The sequence below is a fragment of the Seriola lalandi genome, unplaced genomic scaffold, assembly GCF_002814215.2.
Source record: "Seriola lalandi dorsalis isolate HSWRI2012SDOR001 ecotype SW California unplaced genomic scaffold, Sedor1 jcf7180002054469, whole genome shotgun sequence".
NCBI classification, from domain to species: domain Eukaryota; kingdom Metazoa; phylum Chordata; class Actinopteri; order Carangiformes; family Carangidae; genus Seriola; species Seriola lalandi.
Window position 1 is genome coordinate 1,381,619 of NW_019525022.1, and position 17,436 is coordinate 1,399,054.

Sequence of the window (17,436 nt, forward strand, 5' to 3'; positions counted from 1 at the left end):
TTTTTTGTTTGTTTTTGTGTGTGTGTGTGTGTGTGTGTGTGTGTGTGTGTGTGTGTGTGTGTGTGTGCGCGTGCGTGTGTGTGCTGCATATACTCACCCCCTCATTAGGGTAAGCCTCCCAGCCCAGGTCGGCCAGAGCTGACATGGAGTCCAGCAACGTAACTGCAAGAACACAGAGAACAAAAACGTTAACTTACACATACCGAAGAGACTGCGAGTCACGTTTCATTTCTCAGCCTCCGTTTCCTTAAAGTCACGATAATGTTACAATATGCAGTGTGAGGAAATTGAATGCATCTCATAACATCATGTTGTAAACCTCCCTCCACCATCCATATAAAAGAGACTCCGAGATGTTTTCATGTTTTATACAAAGGTGTCTTTTGTTGCGCTGCAGTACAATAGCAGTGGCATCACAAGCAGTGGTAAACCTACAATTTCAACTTTAAGATTACTGTGGTTGTGCTGCAGCTGCTATGGTTCAAGGGGACACAAAGTCAGTCAGTGAAACGGCATCAAGACACTAAGGCAAGAGTATATTTTACAGTTACATTTACATTTTCTCCACCAAATACCGCTCTCTCTTTTGAGTATCAACCTCTCGAGCTCCATAGGCCTGAAAAATGTTTGTTTTGAGGGTTGTGTTGTTGAGGGAGAAAGGACACTGTGTTCAGGTTTTACGTATTAAAAGTGGGTAAAATGGATTTCGATATTGGCATGTCTTCGGAATTAATAAAACATCTGATATGATTTTTTTTTTGTGAGAATAATGCTTTTGTCTCATTCTCACACACATGTTGGACTGTGCACCTCAAACTGTTATAATGGTCAGAACCATTTTATCCAAGCCCAGTCATTGGCTGGAACCGGATTTCAGAGCAGGAGAGGGATTTGAGAGGTTTTTGTTAACATTTCACATTTCTCACACTTTGAATCCCAGATCACTCCGATCCATGTTTTCCTTCAAAGGGCCAATTCACCCAATTTTCAAAAAACACATTTTCTTACCTGCCTTATGTATACAGCCTTTTTTTTTTAAACATATAACTCTCTGGGATTTCTGCCAGCCAAACACAGTGGAGGGAAATTGAATCCCGTTTGTGGTGCTCAAAGAATGAAAAAAAAAAAACGCAGGTAAACAAATTCAGCTGTAACTTCTATCTCGTCCCATTTACTCCGGAAATTCCTTTTCTCTGAACACTTCTCATACAACTCCACTGAAGAAATAGTCCCTTTAAAAACTGCTGACAACACAGTCTGTGGATTATCCAGACATTAGTTCTGGAGATTGATATCTCAAAACCTGGGGACATAAAACTAAAACTATCTCCATGGCTGGATGACATAATAAGTCAGTGACAGATGAAACAACCCTTTCTACAAGCGTTTTACAACAATTTTCCAGCCTAAAAATTGTTTAATACCACAACTAGAAAAAACATCTTGTTGGAATATATCACTTTAAGAGGAAAATGTCATCTAGGACAAAGTGCAAAAGTAGGATGAATGCACATATATTGCACGTTTCCTGTGTGCGATCTCCTGTGTGACAGGAGGAAGTGGAGGGAGGATGCAGGAAGGTGAGAATGAAAAGTGAGGAGAAGAAGGTGGCAGGTTGACCAGCGGGAGGCATAATGAAAACCTGCTCAGACTCTGGAGCAAGGTTCTCCACCTGTGTGCGCATGTGTGTCATTTGTTAGTGTGTGTGTGTGTGTATGTGTGTGTGTGATTGTTGAGGCTTGGCTCAGTCAGGTCCTAATCATGCCTTCAACACCGCTGACCATCAATATTTAATCAGTATCCATCTGCAGAGACTGCTGCTTCTCTCTTTCTTCTCTCTCTCTCAATCACACACACATCGTTGCTCTCCTAAGGTGATCCTCCCGCTAGTGAAATCTTTGAACCTGTGCTGTCAATCCACAGATCTCAGATCAGACATCCCGAGTCACTGACCTGACACAATTGAAAATGGCTGCATCACTTTAAAACAGCAGCTCTGATTTTTATAAGGTACCAGCGGTGACCTGGAAAAACTATTCCAAAGTAAGAAGAAAACAGAGTTTGCCCTCCTGAATGCAAATGAGACTAATCACTCAATTGAAAGAGGTACAAAGTGCCTGTTTACAATCCCCTCTGTGTATCCATACTGCCTGTAGGTATAACAAAGGAACTGTAAAATTGGTCCGACCTCCTCTTTTCCTGGCTTCCCCTCTCTTTCTCTTCCTCTCGCACTCATGCTGTTCATCAGCCCTAACTGAATCCCAGCCGTTCTCCTCCGCTCAGCACACCATGACAGCAGGGAGGCATGTCATGCTGCATTAGTGTGTGTATATATGTGTATGCGCGTGTAATGGCACGCATATCTGCGCGTGTCTGGGTGCGCCTGCACCCACACAGCAGCGCCTGCGTGAGAAAACAGCTAGAAAATAGTGCACTTGGTGTAATGAAGCAGAGAGAGAGGCTGCACAGCAGAGCCGAGGTGAGAGAGAGAGATAGATTAAATGAGAGGGATGAGACAGAAACAGTGGAGGAGAGATGTTGAGCAGCAAAAGGTCAGAGGCAGCTTCCAGCCCATGTGTGTATTCAGAGAAACTAAAGACCATTTAGACTGCTTTCCTCAGTTCATGAGCATTTGAGTGGCGTACAGAAATAGGACATAATAGTATAATAATATGTGATTTCAGGGCCCGACAGAGAGCGTGCACACAAACACACTCACATTCTCACACACACTCTCATATTTCTGCTCAGAGATAAAAGAAGTACCTATCAACAGGTTTGTGAAACGTTGTACAATCGTCTGTTTCACATACAGCCAATTATGCCAATTATATTCTCTGTGACTCTGACTTACTGTTGTACCTTCTCAGGTTTTTCACGAGGAGTACAAGTGAGTAAAACCTGGTCCTTTTTAAAATTACTTCCCTTCAGTCTTATCTAGGCTGGGAGATAGTTTTGCTTTTATTTTTCTGCTGATATTTGGAGGGTACGGCGGTGGGGTGAACAGAAAATTTTTGGACTTAAAACAGTGAAAAGTTTCACTGAGATTCAGCTCTAGTGTGTCTTTCCAGAAATATTGTCATGCTTACTTTTGAAAACACACAGGCCTCAATATGGTAATTTTGCACCGGAACTTCTTTCCACCAAGGAAGGAGGTCCTTATAGTATAGATGTTGTTGGTAGCATGTTATTCACACGTGTGGCTGCTGAACAATCTCATTATATTCACTCTCTTTTACACAATGTACGTAGTAGTTAGCTAGTAACGTTCGCACTGGCCTTGTGTGTGACTGTGTGTTCTGATCTGATCTTAATAATGTTCTCTCTGTTGCTTCCGCTCTTTCTGTTTTTTCCTCTTTTCTCTTTATGTTTATCAAGTGGGCTTCAATAAAGTTGAAACACAGTTCCCAAAATGTTGAGCTATTTTCCAAAATTGTGAGCACCATAAATGAAATTCCAGCCCCCTGTTGTATTGTGGATTGAGGCAGAAATCTCAAAGGAGAGATTTCTAATAAAACCAAAACTATCTGCCAGGCTGGACACCCCGAGAGCTAAGCCGTAAAATACGCAGCCATCATTGCTTTTACAAGAAAAAAGTTTATAATGCGTCCGCTGATCGGTGCTACATCTTCAGGGCAGACTGGACACTATAGTGACTATTTTACTGGAAGGTGAGGAGACGGGTCAGGGCTAGTTGGTTAGCACACTAACTGCAGTAGAAACAAAACAAAACAGTTCCTTACCACCACTGGACACATTACTTGCAGAGTAAAGGAATAAAGTTTGATGCTGAACTTGCAACGTTTCTTCTAGACTTAGTGAGTAAACAGCTGTTAATGCTAACGTTGGCAATGTAGCAATAGCAAGACTTACAAATAGCTACTTTAAGACATTTTTTTGCATGTGGATTCACTCATTAGGCGGAAACTTCCCTTACAGAACTGTCTAGTAAGCCAAAGTGTTACAGAAGCCATTACATATTCTAAAGCCATTTTCCAGCCCACTGGGAAAACACACACATACATAAACCTACACGTTGACACTTTTTCTCTCCTCCTCACACCTCCTGTCAATACCACTTATCACTTGTAATCAATGACTAGACTCATCAATTATGTATTAGCTATAGCTTCCTGTGTGCTGACACAGCCAGTATGCATATAGGCTATATACATATATGTGTGTGTGTGTGTGTTCATGTGTGCTATATGTGTTTTGTGTCTGTTGTCAAAGAGAGGCTGAAAACAGAGAAATTATGAAAATACATTTCTCCCCCAAACAAATGATGCTTTCACCCTATCTCCCTCTCTCTGTTCTCTTTCTCAGGGGAATTGGCTAAATTGTGTGTGTGTGTGTGTGTGTGTGTGTGTGTGTGTGTGTGTGTGTGTGTGTGAAATCTAAGCCTGGGCCAGGCCGGCTTTGGCCCGGAACAAAAACACCAAGCTCATCACTAGGTCACTCAGGCCAGGCTCATGTTCGGTCTAATGACAAGTCTCTCTCTTACACACACACATTTACCCACACACACACACACACACACACACACACACACACACACACACACACACACACACACACACACATACACAATCTCCAGGTTGATGAGCAGCTAAACATGACATCTCATACTCACAGTGGAGCACCTTACAAATTTGAGCACTCAGTGACAACAGTGGAAACAAAACAAAACAAAAAAATCTGTATACAAACATGGCTTTCCCCTGCGTTTCTATCTAAAAATACCACACACAAAAAAATCACACATGGACAATATTTCCTGAGATTTCATCAGAGGATTTAAATGCACAGATCTATACACAGGCACATGTGACCTGATTACTGTGAGAGTTGTTGGGTTACACAGAGACACGCTGTCTTATTGATTTTAAGCACCAAACTGTGAGGTTTACATTTTGAGAATGAAAGATGAGGAGGAAAAAGGGGGTGGAGGGTGTGAAATTGTACATCAGAGATTCTTGTACAAATACAGTACACCACTGAAACTGCACCTACTTACACAACCATGTGCAGAAATGACAAAACATTTTTCAATCTCTTTGTCTCTCCATCTCCTTCTGTGTCTGTCTATTTTTCTTCTCACTCCCATTTCCTCCCTCTGGGGTAATTGTCTCTCTCTGTCTTCATCTCTTTTTCTCTCTCCTTCTCTGACTGTTTATGTCTCTCTGCTGCTCTCTCTGCTACTCTCTCTCTCTCTCTGTCTCTGTCTCTCTGGTCGGCATACACTGCTTCAGCTGGGCTGCAAGAAGCTGTGATCCACCTGCCAAGAATCAAACGGCGCTGCCAACAGCCAGATTGGCACACAAAGAGAAAGAGATGCTTACACACACTCACACTCACACACAAAACTAACAAACACACACTTTAAGATGGTGCCAGTGCCACAAAAAGAAAAGCCTGCACAATAAGACCACCACACAGACTCAATATAGAGTACAATATGTGACTGCATAATGAGCTCTTAAGATCTTTTCTACTCAGAATAGAAAAATATTAAATGAATCAGTGGACTTGGTAGATAATGAAGGGCTTTGCTGACACCACCTTCAACATGCTGATCCTGCATGTATAGGCCTCATTGTTTTTACTTCTTCATGACGATAAATATAAGATTTTCTTTTAAAGGTCCCAGTCAGTTTAAACCAATTTTCACTGAGGTTTTATGTCCCTCAACACCCGATAACCTGCTTTGAAAATGCTGACAGCTACACTTTACAGTAATCCACTTTACAGAACCTCTCGTGCAAGAACATCTTTCAGTAATAGAAAGTGAGTAGGACATGATATTAAAAAGTAATAAGAATATAATAATGAATATTAAATTATAAGAAGTTGCAATACTCTTACTTTTTATAATGTTAGTTGTAAATACAAAGTGCACTATTACTTTCAAATTAAAATTACTATTATTTTAAAATTTCAAATTACTTTATTGCCATGTCAACACAGTTGCTTGGAATTTGTCTCTTACAACAAACAAAACAACATATTCACACAAAGATAAAAAAAATATATATATATATATAAATTACAAAAGACAAACACATAAAGGATGACAACATAAAAAAACAAACAAACAAATCTATGCATCCATATCCATAAAATATGGATACAATATTTCTTTCATCTAAATATGACGCTACAGCCAGCAGCTGTTTATTTTAGCTTAGCTTAGCATAAAGACTGAAATCGGGGGGAACAACTAGCCTAGGTGCAGGTCAGCTGGTTAACTGTTTGCCCCTGTTTCCAGTCTTCATGCTAAGCTTGGTTAAACCATCTCCTGCTAATACGTCATATTTAAAAAGACAGTGAGGTTAATCATCTCCTCTAATTTTCTATAAAAAAAAGTAAGTGTATTTCTCAAAATGTTGAACTGTTCCTTTATATTCATCAGAGACACAGTACCGCTGAGACTGAAATCTTTTCTTTAAGACAACAAAAGAGGCTAACAGCCTGCTTTAGTAAAACAAAGCCTTGCAGCTTGCAAAGCTTTCCTCAAGATAACTTACTCTGCTCCAATATACAACCACACACAAGTACACACAGACACATACACACCCAATATCTCAGTATTAGTAGCACCACACACACAGAGCTTCCCGGCTTCCACTCCACTGAGAGTGTAGTTCAATGAGTGAGAGTGTTGTCAGGGCAACAAACGGGCCGATGGAGAGCAGGATGAAGGAGTGGGAAGAGTTGAGCTCTGAACTTTAGGAAGAAACTGGTGTCGTACCAAGACTGCTACACTTTCTCTCTCGCTGTCTTTTCATCAGTCCTCTCTCCACTCATCCACAAACCACCAGAGGCTCTCAGTCCGTCTTTTTTTCCTCTAGTTTTCTCTTTCCATCTGCGCCCTCATGCTCTGCTCATTTTATTGAAGTTCTCTGTTACTGTATATGCTCCCGATCCTATCGTGTGGTTTGTTTGACCATACAAATGTGAGATAGGTTGTCCTTCATAATTGATAGTTATACTTATAGATCAGATGTCACTGCATTTCAGGGCATGTGCATTTAGAGGAAGTGTTTTTATAACAACACCGCATTTGTATTCATACTTCAGATTTTCTCTTTTTGTGTATGGACGGTGTCTTTTCCCTGAAGCAGGCCTATCCCAGTGTACAATACTTCAATTTCACTTTTCAGTGCAATTTTTGGGGGGGTTAGATGAGGTGAAATCTGGCATGATTTCACAGTAAAAATGTTATTTTTCTTCAAGTGTGGTAGCTGTCTGCAAAATGTTTCTAAGAATAATTCAATGGACTTAAATTAAATTCTAATCCCAATTCTCCTGTGATTCAGTTCCATTGCTCTCCATTCTGATCAGAGAAATGTTATGTTGATCCTCTACATTTCAACACACATAGAATTAAATTCCACTTTGGGCTGAGCTAAATTACACAGATTAAAATCAGTTATATTAAGTAGCCTCGATCCGTATAATTACACAGTAGCCTATAGCTGTACAAATGAGTGATAGACAGGAGCAGCCCACTGATGCTAAAAGCTGATTCTCTGAAACACATGAAAAAAATTCAATTACGTATTGACATGCATGGCTAAGGGGTAGTTAAGTGTCTGGATCATCAGTCGTCTGACTTACACAAATTAAATTATAAAAACTGTGAATGAAAGTATAACAAAAATAATAACTGTATATCATTTTCCCTTAAAGTGAAAAACAAAGTTGATAGAAGTATAATTAAACTGACAAATCAGCTCTGAAATATAATCATTCACAGCTCTAACAACACTGTGAGTATTTTTATAGACACTAAGCTGCTGGTCATGATCAGGTTTTTGGAATATCACTTTAACATGTTTGTGCATGTAAACGCAGAAGCACTCATTCCTGTTTTAAGAAAATGAAATATTCCTGTGGGACGCGCAGAGAAATAAATGGCATCATGTGGCATATAAACACAACACTGAGGCTACTGATCCATATCTGTGTGTGCAGATGTGTCGTTAACATTAAAATGGTGATGTATACACTGATGTGCACGTACGACACTGACTAATTGGTTATCGTTTGTTGCTTCCCTCTTCCATTATCTACCTTAATGATGGAGAAGTCAAAATACACCAGAGCAATAAATGCAGCTGCATTTATTTCAGCAGAAACCAAAGTGGGCAAACCCTCGACTGGAACACAAATAACAGAGTGGTAGGAATGTTGGGGAGTCAAATCATCAATCATCTATACAGAGATATGCAATTGCTCTCTATTCCATATAATTATCATTGCGATACTATATATTCCACAGAATCTGTTTAGTCAGTGATTTGCAAATTAATGGGGACACTTACAACATTAGCTACTTTACAACGAATGTGTGAAGCGCCGTAAAAATAAACTGTGATGTGCCACTTGCTGTTGCTTGATTGGCATATTTGGCCATTCAGTACATATGTTGAATCATAAATACTTACACCAGTGAAATATGTATGAGACATTGGTATGAATGAGTAGTACTTTACAATAAGACTCCCCTTATAAAGTATTTATGAATGGTTTATAACTATTTTATTAATTAGCTTGTTAACATTTTATAAATCATTTATAAGATGTTGTAACACATTAGATAAAAAGGCCAACAGTGACTTGTTGCTTGCCAAATAATGAGCCCACATTTCTCTGTGCTGTTAAACCTCATATCTCTTAGTTACTGAGCTTTCTTTGTTTTCTCCATCAACCAGCATTTGTACCTGCTGCTTCATCACATATTTGTTAAGTTACTAGCAATTAACCACCGTCAGCATTTTAACGGTCAAAAACATTTGAAACTGGCAAAAGCGTGCCTTATTGTAAAGTGTAAAACACATCGCCATTTATTAATGACTTACTATTATTTATAACTGGTAACGCGTTAATAAACGGTGATGGGTTTTACACTTTATAATAAGGTTCCATTTACCAGTTATAAATGGTAGTAACTCATTAGTAAGATTAATGAGTAGTAAGCATTAACTGGATCTTGCCGAATAGTGAACCTGCATCAGTGTATGAAAACTGTGTTATGTCTTGTTTTTGATTATTTATTTATTATTTATAAAGTGTTAACAACCGAACTGATAACCTAATTATAAACCATTTATAAATATTTTATAAGGGTAGTTTTATTGTAAAGTGGTTCTGAATGTTGCGATGAACGATGCAGAAAATTGTCAGATCAAGTCAGCTTTAATCAAAGTCTTCATGTCTCGATCAAAACAAGAAGAAATTACAAACCAGCTGTCATCACTTCGTTCTGTTTCTAATCATCTATCTCTGTGCAATATTCTCTCACATAACTGATACAAAGAGGGAGACTGCTCAGATTAACCAAGCAAATCCTATATAGAAAAATTACGCAGGACAAACAAGAAAATACATCTGCTTCACTTATCAAAAGTTCTCACTGTATTTCTATGAATTTTCATAAATAAGCCAGACTCAATGTGAGATAAATCTAACCCAATTTCAGGTAAAGATAAGTGAAGATAACAGATGAGTTGTCTTCTACACTGCTGTCACAAGTAGGGAGGTAATGTGACGAGTGCTGCAAAGCTCAGCTGCTTTAGTGAACTGATTTTTAAAAAGGAATGTGCATGGTTTATTTAAAAAACCTTATTCTCTAAAGCCTTTAAAAAATGCTCTGAAAAACTGCTCGAAAGGCAGATGGTGCGCAAAACCAAACCAAAATGAAAATATTCACGTGCTGTATGTGATGAACTGTACCTCGATGAGCTTGCTTTATTTTATTTTTTATTTTTTTGGACCCCCCACCCCCTTTTGACAGAAGGTACATTAGCCTACTCTGCTATTTCATATACACTGGTAACACTAGCAGAACAGAAAAGATGCCATTCTGACAGACTATGACAGGAGCACTGCCCTAGTTTGTCGCTTGAAGAGGCTCTTGAGTGCGTGTGTGTGCGTGTGTGTGTGTGTGTTTGTGTGTGTGTGTGTGTGTGTGTGTGTGTGTGCGTGTGCGCTAGTGTTTGCATACACATGTCTGTGTATGTGTATGGGTTTGTCTGTGCATGCTGGTTGAATGCTTACAGTGTTGAACTGTGACAACCAGTCAGATCCGGACACTTGTTTTTTTTAATAAGACTCTTCCACTAGTACGCCAAAAATTCATCAAGGGCAAAGAGCAACACACACACACACACACACACACACACACACAAACACAAAGCAGAGAGTGAGAGTTCAGAAACATGCACATGTGCCTCCACATTACGCCCAAACTGTGACGTGTCCTACAACTAATTTAAACTGTTAAAAGAGCTAGTGAGGATTGAGGGGAGTGAATGAGCAGTGACAGAGGAAGCTTTTATTTTCCTGTAGTAAAATACAGGACAGATAATTCTGCAGGGGTGTCTTTCCCTAAATTCTCCCCCCTCGTGTGTATGTGTGTGTGTGTGTCTCCTTTTTGGCTTTTCTTCACCTTTTTTGTGCTCTGTTGGTTCTTAAGACATTCCTCCTGATGGGACAAGAGCACACACACACACACACACACACACACACATACAGGGCTGTCACACAGTGGTTGGTCACAGGAGGGTAAATTGGCCTGGAATCTCAGGAGTGAGCCACGGCAGTGGAGACGGATAGGAAATCACATGTCAGATAAAAGTGTGCTTAGACAGGCTGCTACTGTTGATACACACATATATGACATAAATACACACACACACGCGCGCACACACACACAGACCTCAGTACCTGTCGGTGCCACACACCTGCAGTAATTGTCTGTCTAGCAACTTGTCTGTCTGCCCTCCCTGCCGCCATCGAATCAAACTTAAACCAATTTGCAGTGATGTGGACACCATCAAGTAGTAAGCAGAGAGACGTAACAAGCTTAACTGGCAAAATGCTGGAGCTAAAAAGGATGACGGGAGAGGATGTAATGCAGGAAAACTCATGGGGGAATTATGCTTAAACAAAACAACCCCAAAACAACAGACAAATGTTTGCTAGCTTGGCTCTGTTTGGCAAACCATCACAGGATTCAGCTAATATCCATGCATTGATAACATACACTCTTCCCTTATCTCGAGAAAATGTCTAGAAGACACATGCAGACAAAAATCCCTCATCCAAAATACTTTAAACTGCTAAAAGAAGTAGCTGTTAGAAAGTTATTAGGAGTGTTTTCTGATTGGATACTTTATATTTGGCTAAATTTGGCAATTACTTTGGTAATGGTTGAGGAAAGATCTTGGTCACTGTTAAAGATATGAATGGCATGTTTGAATACCTTCTGACACTTAAATTCAAGCTAACAAGTTCTCCAAGGTGTTTTTGTGCTTATAATACCCTCACAGACGTTAATCAGCAGAGAAAAGATTGGACCACTGGTCAGCAAACATACTATATCTACGGCTGACCCAAATCCCTCTGCTGTTTGTTTGTAAGGCTGCCTAATGCAGCCTTTCACAGTCGTGGCACGAGCCAAGCCCGCAGAGCAAACAACAAAAGAAAAACAGAAAGCGAGAGAGAGAGAGAGAGAGAGAGAGAGAGAGAGAGAGAGAGAGAGAGAGGGGTGGAGGTAAGAAAACAACCAAATTCAATTTAGCCAAATTAAAGGTCAGGACAGGGGGTGCAGGGTTGGGTGGTGTGTGTGAGTGAGGAGGGGCAGTGAGAGGGAAAGGAGAATTGGTTTGTGTGTTTGTGTGTGTGTGTGTGTGTGTGTGTGTGTGTGTGTGTGTGTGTGTGTGTGTGTGTGTGTGTGTGTGTGTTCATTCCAGGGTGGCGTATAGACTGTGGTCAAGGCCCAGTGATCAGTGATTTGACCAGCAGTTAAGGGCTTGTTCAGAGGGGGAAGGGGTCAGCAGACGTTGTGGTGGAGGAGGGGGGTCGGCGGGCGCAGGGGGCACTTATAACCAAACTTCACTGCAGCCATCAGACATCACACACTGAGGGAAGACTGCCTTTGACATTAATGAACTCTGCATTTGACGGGAATCGTCCAAGCCTAAAAACTGTTCCAAGTTCTGGCTGGTTAAGCCACACACATGTTCACCCTTACGAAAGGAACGGAAATAATGTGTTAAGCTGAAAACCCATTGTTTTCTTGTAGAGAGATGTAAAACGAATTAAAACACACACGGTCTACAACGTTACATTCCTTACATTCCAAAAAGTAAGACGTAAATGAAGCCACAGCAAGGAGACAGTTAGCTTAGGTTAGCATAGAGGCTGGCGTTTGTAAAACTCACTGATTAACACATTATATCTTGTTTGTTGAATGTATTGACTTCCTGAAAACCTCACAACGATGACAAATCACCACCAGCAACCCCTGGTAAAACCACAAATAGTCATTTTTAGATATTGGTTTGTGCACCAATTAAACAGACGAGACGTAACGTGTTCATTTAGTGAGCTTTAAAGGTGCTGGTAGGTGGATTTTGCTACCTTTGATCAGAGCTGGGCTAGATGTTTCCCCCTGTTTCCAGTCTTTATATGAACTAGACTAACTGGCCCCTCGCTGTAGCTTCATATTTGTCAGACAAACGTGAGAGTAATATCAAATTTCTCATCTAAGTCTTGAGGAGAAAGAAAGAAAATGAATATACTTCACACTGAATTTAAGCTCCCTTGAAAACACAAAAACAGAAAGAAAAAAAATACTGAATTAAATGAATTTGAATAGGTGGTGCTGAATATAAAACCATATTTAGCAACCACTGACTACGGCACAATGGCTCTGTGGGTGCTGTTATGGGTTCTCTGCTCACCAGAGCACAGAGAAAGGGTTGGGTTATTCAGTTTGTCTACAACTTCGTCTCTTTCTTTGTTCCTTTTTTCATCATCACTTCTGTTTTGTCTCAGATTCTCTCTTGTGGATCTGCCTTTTATTTATAATTTCACTCTTCCTGCCTCTCTCACTCTCTCGTTCTCTCTCCTTTTCACTCTCTAGCTCTCTGTCACCCACACACATGCGCACACAATGAATCCATGAGGTGAAGCCCTCACAGCAGAATCATTCTCTGTCACTGAGCTGTATTTATAACCCCATCTATCAGCCAGCCCCGGGAATACGTGACACTATTCTCTGGACCAAGACCACCAAACTGCCCCCCAGCCATACATTACTTCAAGACGAGTGTGTGCATGTGCACACACACACACACACACACATATGTGCTTGTGTATGGGCCTGTGTTAAGCAGATATAGGGGCTCAACCTCATTACAGAAATCATACAGTGGCTCACGGCTCCTGTCCAACTGTTGGATGTGGGAGGACGAGCCAGAGAGAGAGGGAAAGAGAAGAAGACGACAACCAAAGAGAGAGAGGATCGGACGCCAGGAGGGAGGCTGATAGAAAATAGAGGAGGGCAGATATGAAAGAAGGGGATTAGAGATGGATCGGAGTTGAGGAGGTAGCAAAGAAAAACAGGAGGGTGCTTCCACTTGCTGCCTCTCTGATGAGAGCGGAGATCTATATCCTGCTCTGTCCAAGGTCATGGTTGTTACATGGGAGCAGAGCAATATCTCAGACTCTCTCTCTCTCTCTCCCTCTCTGTGTCTCACACACACACACACACACACACACACTTTGTGAGGTATGGCTCTGCCGATAACTACAAGCAACCATTATAGATTAAAGCAATTAAACCAGAGGCGACCTTTAACCCAACATTTTACCACAGTCAGGATCTTGTGCGAATCATAAGATGTGTGTGTACGGGAGTGTGTGTGTGTGTGTGTGTGTGTGTGTGTAAGTAGAGGGCATGCTTTACATATGTTCGCCTCACTGCTCACCCTCGCGTTCACCTAACGAAGCAATACAGCAGTCCCCCCCCCCGGCACCCTCAGGCCAATCCAATAAAAAACTTAATGTTTAGTTTCAAGACCAATTACAGATTACAGAAAACCTCGAGACTATAGTATAAAACCACAGTTGAGTCACATTTTTTGTTGTTTTTCTGTTGTTTTTCTCTTCCCTCACGCTTATTAATTCAATTGTATATCATGTGCGCGCAGATTTCAGACAGAATTTGGAATTAAATCATTAATTTGCCTCCATTAGTACATCCAGCTGCGTTGGAAGGAGGCGTAAAGCTCCGACCACGCTTCTACGTTTTTCTACGGATTGAGGAGGTATATTTAGAGACAGTGGGGAAGACACAAAAATAGAAAGGAGTGGTAGTCTGCTCCGCTCCCCGGGATGATTCTGCACAAGAAAAGAGCAGTAAGAAAATACAGGGAGGAGAAGGAGCAAAGAAACACCAGATGAAGAGCGCACATGTATCGTTCCTATGCGTTAGAGAGGATACAGCCGGTGAGTGGAGAAGGGGCTGCGAGGACAGCAGGACAACAGGGAGACCTGTGAGCATCCACCCAGCTGTTACATCAGTGTGCCCTCAGGGTTCAGACTCATTGTGTGTTGGGCTCCCTCTGCTGGTGCACCAAAAACTCATCCACTCCTCTTCCTCCCTTAACTGTTGATGACAAAGGCCTTCAGAGGATGCTCTTCATCGCAGCAACTTATGAATGATTCCATATCCACTCGAGGATCGTGTTCCCTAGTCCACACTTAGCAGCAATTTCAAACAATTCTCTCATTTCTTCCAAAGCACCCTCAGTCCACCCTCATAACTGTGTTTCTTCTAAATGCCAACAATTTTGGAGCAGATCAATAGCTCTGGTTGTAAACTAAGCTTGTTGACAGCTTAACACTATTTTCCCGCTAACACTATCAGCTCTATCAAATAGACTGTGTTCTTAATTGAGCCTTGAGACCTGCATCTCTCCTTTTATGACAGCCTCGCTTCTGCTACTAGACAGACTCAGAGGGAGGATTTCCTGGAATAACATGACTGCCGAGATGCGTGGGTGGAGAATATGCACACTCATAGACAAACGTAAGGTATACACACACATGCACGCATGCACACACACACACACACACACACACACACACACACACACACAGGCACAAAGAAGAGCAATCCCTCAGCAAAGCGTGCAGTCACAGCAGGAAAACTGGCAGGCCGAAAGGTAAAAGCAGAGCATAGGGCGGCAGACAAAAATGGCTTCATTGGATTACTGTCCCAATGGGGAACATACACACAGCCTCTACACACACACACACACACACACACACACACACAAGTCGGGCAGTGGGCTTAAAGTTGCCAATTAGACCAATAGTCAGAAACAGCAGGACAGAGAAATGACCAGAGGATGAAACACTAAGTGACTCACACACAGAAGTCAACACACACACACACACACACACACACACACACACACATAGTGGCTGGCAAATTCTTGTATTCTTGCAAAAATGTATTAGAGATGAGGAACCATTTGACCTATCAGCCACCTCAAATAATCTCAAATTGATCATGATCCACACACACACACACACACACATACATACACACACACACGCACCAAAACTCACAGATGCCTCCTTTGTGTTTATCTAAATCAACAGGAGTTTCCTTTGGCTTCCAGTTGGTTTCATCATTCATGCTCATTTTAATGAATATTTTAACAGTGTGTTTGTGTCTCCCCCACATGCATTGTCTCCTGCTGTTAAAACACTCCTCCTTCTCCTCTCTCTCTCTCTCTCTCTCTCACTGCTTGTCTATCCTCCAGAGCTTTTGTTCTGTGTGAACTCCTCGGGGCTGTGACATACATTCAGCGCGATGTACGTACATCACAGCTTATATACTGTTAAGTCAGCCAGAGACGGGAGGTCCCGTCAAACCTGAGTGTGGCCTGTCATTGTGAGCGTGTGTGTGTGTGTGTGTTTTTGTGTGTGTGTGTGTGTGTATGTGTGTGTGTGTGTGTGTGTGCACGTGTGTTTGATGTGACTCATTTGACTGTTTAATCTTTCCTGTGTAAGCCTGGAGTTGATTTGTGTGTGTGTGTGTGTGTGTGTGTGTGTGTGTGTGTGTGTGTGTCTGTGTGGGAAGGTGAGTGAGAAAGAGACAAAGAAAATATCAATGAAAGGCAAATCATGCAGCTGCTGACAGGGATGGAGCCAGCACTGACTGAATGAAACAATTCCCACAATGACAATCAAGTCACAGCTGCATCATCTCCAGTCCAGACTCCTCTGACATCCAATAAGCACAAAAACAGCCACAACACACTCTCCCACTTTTCTAACAGGCAGCTCCACATACCAGTTATTCTGAATACACACAATGTTGTGTGCTTTTCTCCGTTCAGGGCAACTTCATCTTCCCCGTTAAAACAAGCTCCCAGCTCCCATGTTTCAGCCCACCACGCAGTCAGGAGTAGTTAGTAAGTAAATGCATCGGCTGATTTCAGGCCGAGCATCGATGTTAATACAATAACTGGAGAGGAGCTGTGACAAATTTAATGTAATTGCTGCTCCTCATTTGCAGACTGAGGCAGAAGAAAAAAAACATCTATCAGTTATAATGAAGATATCTATAATTAAGAAGGATTTTGAAAGGGATGTCAATGTTGTTTTGGGATAATCATTATAAGTTAGGGTACTTTGATGCGAGAGGAATAGTTCCACAGATAAATACGATGTGGAGAAGCTTTTTTCCCCCCCATGTCAGAAAGTGAAATGTCTACATCAGGCTCCTCTATCTTCAGCATGGCAGGGCTGCCCGTGTGTATATGTCATACAAATTTAATGTCAGTATGCTCGAGAAAGAGAAACGTGACGAACTGTTTCCCTCTCTCTCTCTCTCTCTTTCTCTCTCTCCCTCTCTCTTTCTCTCTGACACACTCTCTCTCTCTCTTTCTCTCTCCCCGCTTTTCTTAATGCATGATTCATAACCGAGCCGAGCACTTAACGGGAGTCTCCGCCGCTCCGCTCCGCTCCTTCCCCCGGCAAGTGGAACCGCGGGATCGGGGGGCTCCTCGTCCGCCAAACACACATCCGCGCAACAACCAAGTCATCTATGTCTCTCCACTTAAGGACACCCACCTTCATTCTCCGGGTAATTCCTTAAGGCCCGGCACGGCGACAACGCGTGAAAAAGAAGCAGGGAAGACAGGAGGGAAAGAGATGGATAGATCCACAGGACGCGTGGTGGTGCCATTTTCAGGCTGCGCTGCGCCCTCGCTGCATCCCTGTTGGCGGTGTCGAGTCGGTGAGCGCAGCCTTGCGATTGAGGAGAGGGAGAGAGAGAGAGAGAGAGAGAGGGGGGAGGAAGAGAGAGAGAGGATAGGAGAGGAGGAGACGCTGGGAAGGAGGGTCCACAGTCAGCCAAGTCCTGTCAATCAGAACGCCTGGCTCTGGGGTGGTACGACAGCGCTGTTTGGAGACTCCTTGCACCGGGTTACACTGCAAAATAAAATAAAAAAATAAAAAAAAAGTAGTTTTTAAAATACTGAAAACAACAACACGTTATATTGTGAGTGCTTCAATGACATAATCAAAATGTTGTAATCTCATCCAAAGACATCCTAAACTGAAAGC

The 17,436-nt window shown here is 41.8% G+C and overlaps 1 protein-coding gene across 2 annotated transcripts in view; it reads right to left on the reverse strand.

Moving 5' to 3' along the window:
* The window catches only part of LOC111658880 (ephrin type-A receptor 3-like), an 86,941-nt gene extending 69,838 nt beyond the window's left edge, over positions 1 to 17,103 (reverse strand). For both annotated transcript variants that reach the window (XM_023411557.2, XM_023411556.2), the window contains exons 1-2: positions 16,942 to 17,103; positions 98 to 162 (exon numbers count right to left, since the gene is read on the reverse strand). In XM_023411557.2, coding sequence (XP_023267325.1) covers positions 98 to 162; positions 16,942 to 17,056 — 180 coding nt within the window. In that variant the 5' untranslated portion in view covers positions 17,057 to 17,103. The remainder of the gene's footprint in view (positions 1 to 97; positions 163 to 16,941) is intronic.
* Between the last annotated feature and the right edge of the window lie 333 nt (positions 17,104 to 17,436).